Source organism: Nyctereutes procyonoides, unplaced genomic scaffold, assembly GCF_905146905.1.
Source record: "Nyctereutes procyonoides isolate TBG_1078 unplaced genomic scaffold, NYPRO_anot_genome, whole genome shotgun sequence".
Classification (NCBI taxonomy): domain Eukaryota; kingdom Metazoa; phylum Chordata; class Mammalia; order Carnivora; family Canidae; genus Nyctereutes; species Nyctereutes procyonoides.
In genome coordinates, this window is record NW_026575159.1 from 30,354,644 (window position 1) to 30,367,616 (window position 12,973).

General features: G+C 43.9%; 1 protein-coding gene across 1 annotated transcript in view; it reads right to left on the reverse strand.

The window, feature by feature from the left end:
- TRAPPC9 (trafficking protein particle complex subunit 9) overlaps positions 1 to 12,973 on the reverse strand; it is a 542,263-nt gene that overhangs the window by 513,473 nt on the left and 15,817 nt on the right. The window contains exons 5-7 of the mRNA XM_055314325.1: positions 12,343 to 12,488; positions 9,304 to 9,432; positions 174 to 200 (exon numbers count right to left, since the gene is read on the reverse strand). Of these exons, the coding sequence (XP_055170300.1) occupies positions 174 to 200; positions 9,304 to 9,432; positions 12,343 to 12,488 (302 nt within the window). The remainder of the gene's footprint in view (positions 1 to 173; positions 201 to 9,303; positions 9,433 to 12,342; positions 12,489 to 12,973) is intronic.

The following is a 12,973-nucleotide window of genomic DNA, read 5'->3' on the forward strand; positions in this document are numbered from 1 at the left end:
CAAACAAGGACTAAACAATAATCAGGTTTTTAACAGTTCTGATTTAAAGTTACTTAAATCAGAATGTTCCAAAGATCACAATCCAGAAATTTTAACCATTCATTCACACCACCATGAAACAAGCACTTAAAAAAAAAAAGAACCAAAAGAAACTAAGCACATAGATCATGTACCTGGATCAATGAGAACTTCTTGTGCCCCTGGAAGAAAGAACAGATTATGGTCTTTTATTTGAAAAACAAAACTTCTTTCAAAGACAAGTACTAATCACATTTCATGATTCACATCTCCTTGCAAAGTCTGAGGCACTTGTATCTGATCAGAAATGCAATTCTGAGTGACAGTATGTCACACGTTCAGTGCCTTTTTGCTTTAGAAGGAACGAAAGAACAGCTGCCATTACTAGTACTCTAAACAAACTGTGGAGGGCCTCTTGACTCCTGCCTCCCACCCTCCAAGCACATGTTCCTCCACTCTCCTTAATCAAGTATGAGAATTGCTTATTCCCACAGCTAAGCCAATGACCAAGGAATAGTAATTTGTTTGTGCAAATATATGCCCACAGCTTGGAATGAGGGCAAAGTTACTGGCAGGTCATACGGAATTTAGCTCCACTCTCCTGAAATCTCACACTAACACACACTCACTGAATTACTGGATGCTTCACAAACTAAGGATTTCCAACTTTTAGAAGGTACAATACAAAACAGTTAAATTCATTATCAAGAAGCTTTGAAAACCTCAATCATCTGCTAAATGACCCAAAAATATCAATGAGATCCAATTAGCCTTCTCTGTAGAGCGTAATTTCCCATGATGGCAAAACACACCTAAAAAGTACTGGTTCCAAGACTTGTGTTTATCATTAGTTAGGATCATTTTTAAGCATGTTAGCAAGATTCAAAAAGGTATGTCCCAATGATAGGCATTCTTATTGAAATAGCATATTTATACAGAGAATAAGTCCCATAATCCTATTTATGAGCTATTTTCTGCATTGCAATGTCTATATTTAAAGGCAGACAAAAAAATCACTGTAACATAGAAGCTGAGTATAATAAACAAACAGGTGCTTTCTATTGAATACCAACTACACACCACGCAGAATGCTTGAGAGCCACTGCGTGTGATCCTCAGAGCAGCCCTGCGTAGACAGGGATGATTAAGCCGCACCACTGATGAGACCAGTCAGAGGAGCCAGGAACATCCCACCATTACACTGCCCATGCCGCCATGCCCTGTGACAGAGTGGATAGATCTGCCCGGAAGGGGCATTCAGCTGTGTGGACCCTTGGAGAATTTTGGGTTTCCAGATAACCCTAGAAACTTTCTGTTCAGTGAAAAACCTGGTCAAATATACTACACAGTGCTGCATCTGTGAAATAAGGAATGTGACTGGAACTTTTTTCTGCCTCTGCTCAGAGTCATTATCATCATCATCAATTATTTGACCTCTCAGCACATCTAGTGATGAACTGGGCCCCATACCAAGTGCACTCCAATTGCAGAGCTTTTAAAGTTCTCTTATTCAGTGTGTAAAAATCTTTGTCTCATGTCTCACACAGGCAGCCAACTATCACTTCTCACTGGTGTGGATGGACTGCCTGAAACAACCCTCTCTGCCTTTTAAATTCCCTTCATCTAATCCAATAGGAGTCGGTAAGCCACATGGCCCAGATAGTTTTTTCAAAGAGCAAAGGAAAAGCTCAGCTGCCAAAAATGGACAGCTTTTTACCAAATGGACTTTAACATCTAATTAGACTCCCTGGCAGCCTTTTATTAGCTCATTTCTAGGCACTTAATAGTTTCTGATTGGGAAGAGGAGCACATGTACTTTGCTGTCCGTTATCTGGTCTACTCAGGAGGCCTCTTGTCTTAGGTGTGTGAGGGGTGGGGGAAATAATGGGTGCTGTCTGAAGAAATCACACAGTGGCAGAAAGGGTGTCCTCCAGCCAGGTATCTAAGGGGTGAAGTACCTTTTTTTTTTATTTTTTTTAATTTATTTATTCATGATAGTCACACAGAGAGAGAGAGAGAGGCAGAGACACAGGCAGAGGGAGAAGCAGGCTCCATGCACCGGGAGCCCGATATGGGATTCGATCCAGGGTCTCCAGGGTCGCGCCCTGAGCCAAAGGCAGGCGCCAAACCGTTGCGCCACCCAGGGATCCCCAGGGGTGAAGTACCTTGACGTGCTCAGAAATTTGATTATCGGCATCACCAGGCTCCAATGGACTGATTCTCACATTAACCAATACCAGGAGACTAATAATATAAGAAAAGTGGAGGTTGAACTTATCAATGAAATAGAAGGCATAATTATCAGTCAGACCAAAATATCATAGTTTAAAAATCAGCACAAAAATTTCTCCTCAAGTATTATGCTGAGTGAAGTAAGTCAATCGGAGAAAGACAAACAGTGTATGTTCTCATTCATTTGGGGAATATGAATAATAGTGAAAGGGAATATAAGGGAAGGGAGAAGAAATGTGTGGGAAATATCAGAAAGGGACACAGAACATAAAGACTCCTAACTCTGGGAAACGAACTAGGGGTGGTGGAAGGGGAGGAGGGCGGGGGGTGGGGGTGAATGGGTGATGGGCACTGAGAGGGACACTTGACGGGATGAGCACTGGGTGTTATTCTGTATGTTGGTAAATTGAACACCAATAAAAATTAATTTATTAAAAAAAATTTTCTCCTCAAAGGCCCAATCTCAGGCAGGAGGTTATGCGGTGAGCACGCACACAGCAGAGCTGGAAGGGGTTTTCCTAGGTTACCTGGGACGACATTTCTGTTACAGAGACAGACCTGCTGCGTAGATGAGAGATCAAGGCTGATCATGGTGCCTCTCACAGACAGGAGCCAAGACAAAACGGTCAACTCCCATGTAACTCTCCCTCTGCTACGTTTTCTAGGCTGGCTGAGCCCTGACTCATGGATAGATGACCCTCACAGGTCTATAGACAGGATGACACCCCCAATCGCCTGAAGCCAATCTCTGGGAGCCAAACCACACTGCCAGGGTTTAGACCCCTGCTCTGACACCTGCTAACTCTGTGAGTTTGGTCAGGTTGCTTACGCTGTCTGTGCCTCAATTTCCACATCTGCAAAGTAGGGACAATAATCAAGGCTATCCTGCTGGGTTGCTGTGAGGATGAAGGGATTACACCAGTTTATGTAAAGTGCTGAGAATCATGTGTAGCATGTTCTAAGTGATAAACAAATGGTAACTATTAAGGTGATTTCACAAACCTCTCTTCTAATCATCTTTCCTACTTCCTTGTTTTCCCATTTACAAGTTCTTGGGGAGCACCCTTCTGCTCCACCCCATAACTTGTGGAAAGTAGGGGGAAGGGGCCCCTTCCTCCCCACTCCTCTGGTTTCCATGAGGAGGGCTCTCCCCAAAACACTCCTGACCGTGTGCCCCGATTGTCCTCCTCACTCAAGTGGCATGATTTCCAACTTCAGGACGTTTGGGAGGTGAGCTGCATATGGGAAACCCTTCTCTTTCCCTGGTGCTAGCCCAGTGCAGGGTGCTTGGCTTCCTACACCCTGAAGACAGGGGCAGGTCCTCTCCTGGGAAGGCCTGCTGCAGCCCGGAACCCCCTGGGATGAGCGAGTCTCTCCAGCTTTGAATACAGTATGACTTTTCCATTTTCCTGCATCCCTAAAGTTTATGGAGAATGGGGCTTTATCAGTAATAAAGGGGCCATTTGTCTCCACCTGCCTCCTCTTCCATCTCATCTCCCAGTTGGCTGGTGGATAAAATAGGAGTGCAATGATTGGGCCCCCTTTAGCCCTAACATAGGCTAATGGACAAAAAGTTCTGTGACTTCAGACAGGTCAGGGTGACCACATAATGGCCCTATCTCTGTGCTGCTGTGAAAGCATGAGTGCAGGAACTGCTGACCCTCCTCAAATAGCTCACTCATTTCTTAACTGCATCTTTCTTCATAAAACCATCATTTCATATTTTAAACCCTTAGTAATCCCCAAAGACTATAAAATGATGGCTCTGTGCAGAATAATAGCTGAAGTTCATGAGCTCTTTTATGAGATAACCACTGTGCTAAACACTTTACATAATTTCTCTCTGATCCTCACAATTCTCCAAAGCAGACATGAGCACCCTCGTTTTTCAGATGAGGAGAAAACTCAGAAAATATTGACTCAAGTTCACACGGCTAAATGGCAGCGTGCACACTCATACCCAAATCAAAACATGAGGCTTGGGCAGCCCCGGTGGTTTAGCGGTTTGGTGCAGCCTGCAGCCCGGGGTGTGATCCTGGAGACCCGGGATTGAGTCCCAGGTTGGGCTCCCTGCATGGAGCCTGCTTCTCCCTCTGCCTGTGTCTCTGCCTCAGTGTGTGTGTGTGTGTGTGTGTGTGTGTGTGTGTGTCTATGAATAAATAAATAAGATCTTTAAAATAAAAAAATAAAATAAAATAAAACATGAGGCTTGGTTCCTGCAACCAAATCACCTCCTCACTGATGAGCGATCGGGGAACTCACAGTTCTTCAGACTCAAGGCACTCCAGAGACTGTTTCTACTCTTTTATGAAATCATGGCTGACTGGTTTATTATATTGAAAGAAAAGTCCAATTTCATCATTGTTCACGCAGCACACCTGAAATTTTCACACTGAGATGACAGAAGAAAAATAAGATATAACTGGAACACCAAGACATAATGGACAGTGTACTATTCTGAAGCATTAAACAAAACAAAACAAAAAAAAAACAAATTAAAGGAACACTGGTTAAGTCTTTCACAAACAGGAAAATTAAGACTTTTCGAAGGTACAACAGCGCCACCTATGGCCACAGAAAATCTTTCCAAGTTGCTGGAAAAGGTGCAACAAAAATTGCCTGCATGCTAAGAAAAGATCAGTAAGGTTTATAAAAATAGGATGCTCAGAGACCTTACTAAAAGCTGAGTTAGCACATACAAAATTCTGCTGTAGGAAAGGGATGGTATTCAGCACTTAATGTGGAATCTTAAACAAGACATAGGCTCATGGAAACGAACCGTAATGAGAAGGGATCTTGGGTGTCTGGTCCAACCTCTTCATTCTCAGGGAGACTGAGACCCAGGGAATCGTCCTTCCACCCTTAGTAGCAAAGCCTACTCCAAGTCCTGGCATCTTGCACTATACCAAAACCTAGCAGAGTTCTACGAGCCTGTATGCATAAAAGTCACATCTGTGTTTTTCTAATAGTAGGTAGTCTAGGTGTCCTGCAAAATATTTCCGAAAGAGCCAGTAAGAATAAATCATACAACTGTGTTGAAATACAAAAATGTCTATTTACATAGTAAAACAGCATGAGTTCCCCTCTTTTATTCTATTTTTAAAAAGTGACAATGTCAGGATGCCTGGGTGGCTCAGTGACTGAGCATCTGCCTTTGGCTCAGGATGTGATCCTGGGGTCCTGGGATCAAGTCCAGCACTGGGCTTCCCTACAGGGAGTCTGCTTCTCCCTCTGCATGTGTCTCTGCCTCTCTCTGTGTGTCTCTCATGAATAAATAAAGTCTTAAACAAAGTAACAATGTCAAATCAACATTTTGACTTTTTTAACCTATTAAGAGTACAGAAAAAAAGCAAAATTCTCTTCACTCACAAAAGAGATAAGTTTATTCCCTGAAAACAGCTCAACATCAGTTTTTTGTAATATATTGGCTATGACCAAATTCCTAGTAATTTAAAGGTTACTTTTAGTGGATGATTACATGGTGATATGAATTCCGAATTGTAAAAATATACATCTGTACAAAAAAATCAAGTTATCTAGCTCAAGGCAATTTGGCTGTTCCCCATCTTACTAGATAGAATGACACCAATCTCATCAAAACTTCATACTGCACTGAAGAATGTCACCGTATCCATATCACTTTAAATCATATTCATATTATCATATGCATAAACGTACTGAACATGCATCAGAAACAAACCACTCTGTTCAGTATACAAAGTTGATACTTCTAAATAATCTACGGTATTTGTGACAGCAAATGTTTCCTGAGCACCTCTTAGTTGCTCTGTAGACAAGGTGACAAATTCTCACAATCACATAAATTAAGCAACATTATTCAAATTCCACAAATGAGAGGAAATATACTTGGGCCATAAAAAGCAAGTCTGACAAGTCCCAAGTCCCATAAAACCTACATAATCATCATTGGAAAGAAAGGAGTCTAGATTGTTACTTTCTCTCAACATTCACTAACTTAATCTTTTCTTCCATACTCATGACTACATAAAACCAATTCGGTCTTTATAACTTTCTCTCCCAACAAGCATCACCAGAGAAAAACAAATACTAAATCATTAGCAACCGCTGGATTTTCAAAGCCCACTTCTCTTTTGCACTGTCATCATTTTAATGTTTCATTTTTAGTGCTTACAGAGTTAAAACTAAAATACTAACTTTCTACGTTGTTGGCTGAGACTAAATCAACTGTGAGAGCATGCAATTTCAATCTATGGCCCTCAAGCTCATAGTCTCACTGACATCTCTTCTTTTAAGGTCACATGAGGCTGAGATCCCTAAAGTCTGGGATTAACTCACCAATGTTCAGAAAACCAGTCAGAGGGAGGCCAGTTAGTGCAGCAACAGAGCACATGCCGCACAGTCAAACCAGCCTGGGCCCCAGCCCTGAGTCGGCCCCCACCAGCTGCATGAGAGGGGGCCAGGGACCCATCTCTTTCAGCCTCAATTCTCCACCTGCACAAAAGGGACACTGATGAGCCCTCCCACACCTGCCCAGGGGTAGGACGCAAGGAGAGCAAGGAGCACAGCCACTGGCTATGCAGGTGCTCAATAATTTCATGGCTATCGTGATAATGCTAATGATGGTGATGATTAATAAGCTAAAACAGACAAAAGAGTAGAAGTAACCACAAAGAAGAAACATCTACAGGTCAAAAAGCATTTCTTTACAGATTGCCTGCAGAATATCCTATCGATTTTTTTAATAAACCAAGTTTTGTCCGTTAATTATAGACTTACAGGTTCATATGCAAATCTCCAGGAAAAAAATTTGTGGCCTCTAATTTTTGAATACTAAGAAAGTTTAAAAAATAAAACAAAAGGAGGGGATCCCTGGGTGGCTCAGCGGTTGAGCATCTGCCTTCGGCCTAAGGCATGATCCTGGAGTCCCGGGATCGAGTCCCATGTCAGGCTCCCTGCGTGAAGCCTGCTTCTCCCTCTGCCTGTGTCTCTGCCTCTCTCTCTCTCTCTCTCCCTCCCCGTGTCTCTTATGAATAAATAAATAAAATCTTTAAAATTAATTAATTAGATAGATAGATAAATAAATAAAACAAAACAAAAGGAGAACGAAAGCAAAAGAGCAGGGGACTACAGAATTCTTTTTAAACTACGATAACTCAGTGTTAGGAAGGAAAACAATGTCCTTTTCTCAGAGGACATGTGCTGGAAAACCACATAGCCGGGGTCTGAGCTGTCAAGGGTCCTCTAACCAAATTTGTGAATTCAGATCACCAAGTCTTAAAGCTACCTAGCGCTCCACACTAACACTATGGTGACATGGCTGCTAACAGTTATCCAGTCCTCTATGTGTGCATCTCACATACCTCCACAGGAACCCTAGGAGGGAAGTGCTCTCACTATTTTCCCCGTTTTAGACATAGAGAAACTGAGGCACCAGAGATTAAACACTGCAGGTCACATTAACAGTAAATGACATCTGCATTTCTACTGCTGAGAAAGGCACTCAAGGGAGAATCAACTTGTCTGGTCTTCACCTCCGAGAGCAGATGCCATACACCCCTGTGGTAAGACAAAGGGGCTGCAAACAAACAATCCTGAAGTCACCACCCAGGATAAAACAACACACAATACCGAGCACAGTGACAGACCTGGACCCTTCTCTGAGTGAAGGGCAGGAAAGTGGGGCCAGCGTGCTCTGTTGGCCCTCGCCTGGACTTCACTGCACCACGTTCCCATAGGCTGTCTCCAAAGGCAGGAGAGCCTGGGCTTTTTACACTCTGCGAAGCTAAATAAAGACATTTCTCTAGAGCAGACAAAGCAGTTTTTCAAAAAAAGTTTAAACCTTTTCTTTGCCTACATTCAGCAAAGAGGAGAAAGGAAACATTTCTCTAAGAAGTGTCTAGAGTCTCACTAATCACATCAGTAGAACAGTCTCAACACATTATAACTCTTCAAATCACAGGGGAAACACCCACCTCCAACAAAAGGCACTCCCAGAGAGGACGGGAGTGGGTCTTCTCAGGAGGAAGTAAAGCCGAGTTGGGGAAGGAGGTGGAGCCCCCACAGCAGGGCCAGCAGGACCACAGCCAGGAGGAGGCCCAGCAGTGACACAGCCTGCGCCAGTCAGCGTGCAGTCAGTGTCCAAGTACAGGAGAAGGAGGCACGCCCAGCCTCAGACTCTGCATCCCTTCCTTGCTCTACCTTCCCTTCACATAACTGGGGGACCACAGAAACCATCAAGGACACTGTGCTGCAGAAGGATAAAACGTCTTCCAGAACCATGACAGATCCGCCTAAGCAGTGCTACAAATGGTGCACGCGGACTCCGGCTGCACAGCCACAGTAAACCAGCTCCTAAAAGGTATGTCTGTATTCTCTGCTGGACATGGGAACAGGTATAGCTCAGGGAGCAACACATTCAAGCCACTTCCCTATCCAAAACACATTAACTACCACAGGCTTTCTCTTTGGGGGGAAAAGGTGTCAAAACGTCTCCTCGACCAAAACACACCTAGAAATTGTGTGTAAAGCCTTGACCTCCTTCTTCTTTGCTCTTATCTTCATGATGGAGGCCATCATTCATTCATTAAGGGTCAGAAGGGTCAAGTTCATTCAACAAGCACTCGTGAGTCTGCTCCTCCAAAAAAGATTTTTTACTCTTCATTGGTGCTGACAAACATAAGCAACTCAAACTCAACTTATTAAGAGAACTTCATCAAACCGGAAATTAAGGAACAGCCCAGGCTCTGACTTAGCTGTTAAAGTTGACATCTGGAGCTGGCTTCCCTAAATACACAAAATTTAGAAAAAGATACAGACACAGAACCTCAAGGTCAGTCTACCAAGAAACTTTATTCAAGTGTTCCAGAAATCAACCAATCATTACAATCCGTTAATAGTAAGATTCCATAAGATCAATATCCAACAAATCAGAAGAAAATGTCTCATGCAAGATTTCTGACTCAATAGATTTTATATTTTATTTAAACATTAGTCAGGTTTAACTCAGAGGGAAATGTAAAAATTTATCACCTCCATAAATGAGTGCAGATGGGAGGAAAGTCCAGAGCTTACCTGGTCGGTGTCTGTTGGCTGCTTCAGCAGGCAGTGAGCTGCCCTGGAACCTTCGAGCTCCCGTCTCACCCCCAGTTCCACCAGGGTAGTGATAGATGACAGAAGCTGAACACAACCCTTCAAGAGCAGCTGGGTAGGGGAAAAAGCACAATCAGTAAAGTCAGTGGCCTATCATGAGCTCAAACTACATTGGTTAAGAATGATCTGAACAGTCCGATTATGTAGAAATGCCAATTTCCTCCCCGCCCCCCCAAAAAAAATTTGAACCTACAGATCACTGATTTTGCTACAAACAGGAACATGCCACCCAATGACCTTTCCTGTGAGCATGCCCAAGCTGGCAACACAGAACACTCTCAGGAAACACAAGGCCTCACTGAGAAGCTGGATACACACGTGACATGCACCAGCCTCCTTGTCCTTTTAACCAAGGGTTTAGTGCACACCATGTGGCAGGCTCTGTGCCAGGCTCTAATGCTACAGAGCTGGGTGGCAAAAAATGCCCTGGATTAAAAATACTCAAAAATCAGACCAGCAAAGCAGGTCCACAATACCCTGTCACATCACACACCCTATATGCATTTCATTCCCTTGGAGCAAACACCTGTAAGCCTGTCTCCTCGTCCAAGGCAACCACATTTGCCTAGAGTAGTTTTGTTCTATGGTGGGGTGGGCAGTTACAGCCTAAGAATCTCAGGCTGTGCCACAGGCCTTACACATTAGGCTACAGTGTTCGCCCCTATTACGGCAGCAATCCTCATACATGTTGGTCTAAGCACCCCTCAACACTGTGAAAAATCACCGATGATCACAAAGAACTTTTGTTTGTGTAGGTTACAATCCACAGATATTTACCATATTTGAAAATAAAACTAAAAAAAAAAAAAGATGTAAATATGTGTATCATTTCCTTTAAAATAACAATAAGCCCATTACGTGTTAAATTTTTATGAACACTAGTTTCTAAAACAAAACTATATGCTGGAAGAGAGGCCCTGTTTTACATTTTTACAAGTGTCTGTAACGTCTGGCTTAATACGAGTGAGCCTGATGCTCCTGTCTGCTTTGCATTCAATCTGTTACGATGCCACGGGTCACGGCGCCCGTGGGAAAGTGCACTACAGGTTCACAAGAGGCTGCAGGAGGAAGCACAAACAGCACATAGCATGGGCCAGCTGCACACCCCCTTCCTCAGGAACCCTACCAACCCAGCTAATCATTCGGTGGGCCCCCCACGCAAGTGGGAACCATTCTTTCCGGGTAAGTGCCTGCTGCAGGGGCCCTAATGTTACAGCTCACTGGGGTACAGATATATTCCACCAATCTTCAGCCTCTTTAAGAAACCTAATTCTGAAATGTGAGTCCATTTGTTTTTAAGATTTTATTTATTTATTCACTAGAGAGAGAGAGGCAGAGGGAGAAGCAGGCTCCCTGCAGGGAGCCCAATGTGGGACTCGATCCCAATCCCAGGACTCCAGGATCACACCCTGAGCCAAAAGCAGACGCTCAATCACTGAGCCACCCAGGCGTCCCTGAAATGTGAGTCCATTTTAAGAATTTCTTGTATTTAACGTGTCCTATAGCACGTTGCTAAACTTCTGTTAAAGAACAGACGTCATTACTTCATTCTGACTTGTATGTATAAGTACCTGACAGGTCCCCCAAATAACCTTTCGAGGAACGAACGCTATTTCACTCCTTACCCACATGTTTATTTAACAGGCATTTCTGGGACATGTACAATAAGCTGGATTATGGACACACCGACCATACCTCCCGCTTCACCCCCAGGAGACGGTCCCTGAAGGGAAAACACATATAAACACACAATTCCAGCACAAAGGGCAAGCTCCATAACAGGCAGGGCTCTGTACAAGACACCACAGGCACCCACCGCCTGCAGGGGTGAGAAAAGGTCATACTTTGAAGTAGGTTTTTAATTCGTTTTTTAGTTTTTTAAATTGAAAAGTGAGTCACATACCATAACCCTCACCCACTGAAGAGTGTCCGACTCACAGGTGTGTAACCATCACCACCGTCTAATTCCAGATTGTTTTCATCACCCCAGAAAGAAACTCCATAGCTACCAGCACTCACATGCCCTTCTACCCAGCCCCCGTCAGCCGGTCATCGGCACCCTGCCTCGTCGGGACATTCCAGATGAGAGGCGGCCCTTTGTGTCTGTCTCCTCAAGACTTCAAATGGTGTTATCAAGGCTCGCCCATGCTGGAGGGGCACCCATGCTTCCCTCACATCTGTATCTTTCATTTACTGAAGTACAGTGTACAATATGCGTACCACATACTGATCGGCTTTTCCCTACATGACTCAGTGCCAACCACAACAAGTGTAGTCGCCATCTGTCACCACACAACGGTATTACAATATTCCTAACTACACTCCCAGTGCTGTCACCTTCTGCATTTTCGCATCTTAATAACATGCCACTGAATGGATATACCATGTGTGGTTGATCCGTCCACCAGCTAATGTACAGACGAGGCTTTAAAGAATGAGAGCAAGAGGTGACTAGGTGAGAGATGGCATTCTAAGCGGAGGGCAAGACGTGCTTAAAAACAAACCCAAGGGCAGCCCCTGGTGGCTCATGGGTTTAGCGCCACCTTCAGCCCAGGGCATGATCCTGGAGTCCAGGGATCGAGTCCCACATCAGGCTCCCTGCATGGAACCCACTTCTCCCTCTGCCTGTGTCTCTGCCTCTCTCCCTGTCTCTCTCCTCTCTCTCTCTCATGATTAAATAAATAAAATCTTTAAAAAAAAAAAAAAAAAACAGAGGAACAAGGAAAGGAGCATATTGTCAAGGAAAGTGCATGCACCAGCAGGACCTCAGTGTGGCCAGGTGGGGACGTGGCAGCAGACAAGGAGGGAGCGTTACCACAGAGGACCCCCCACAGCAACCAGATGGCCGATTGCTTCTCCTCCCTCACCTTTCATTTTCAGAACTATTTTTCTATGCTTTCTCTTATTTTAAGTAACAGTTGCTATAATGACATATCTGACATCTTCATGAGATGATCTTACCTCCAAGCCACAAAAAGTCATTCACCGAGCGGAGAAGTTCCACGGACATGTGGTAATGTACCAAGGAGTCCTGCAGCATCCCGGCCTGGAGGCACAAATCCCCCACATGTTTGCGCATGCGCCCTTGGCATCGCTTCTTGTAATGTCTAAAAAATACAACGCATGGAAATGTGTCATTGCTAATGCACAGCTTCTACCCCCAAAGCAAACTAGCTAAGCACTAGTCAACTCTCTCACTACAAAAAAAGTGCTACGAAGGCAATTTTAGGCTCTGTGACTGAAAGGCAGCAACTATCATCGCCAGTGAAGGAGCTGGAATGGTCCCGACTTCACAAACACCTGCCAAGTTATTTTCTAGAGATAATAGGTCCATGTGACTTCCACCATGCATTTCACTTAGACAATGTTGGAGTAGGATTCTCCTTCGCAAATTTTCCAATTGTAACATCGGCACAAGAAAGTTTATGTTCCAGCTTTTTAGAAAATCAATTATCTTCCACTTTCTTAACTTCGAACCTATTATTATTTTATAAAGAGAGCTATGCTGCATATCATAAGCCAGCCGCTTGGCTTCTGCATACAAGACCTTTATCTTCACTCCTTCAGAGCCAGCTCCAATCATGTCTTGAGG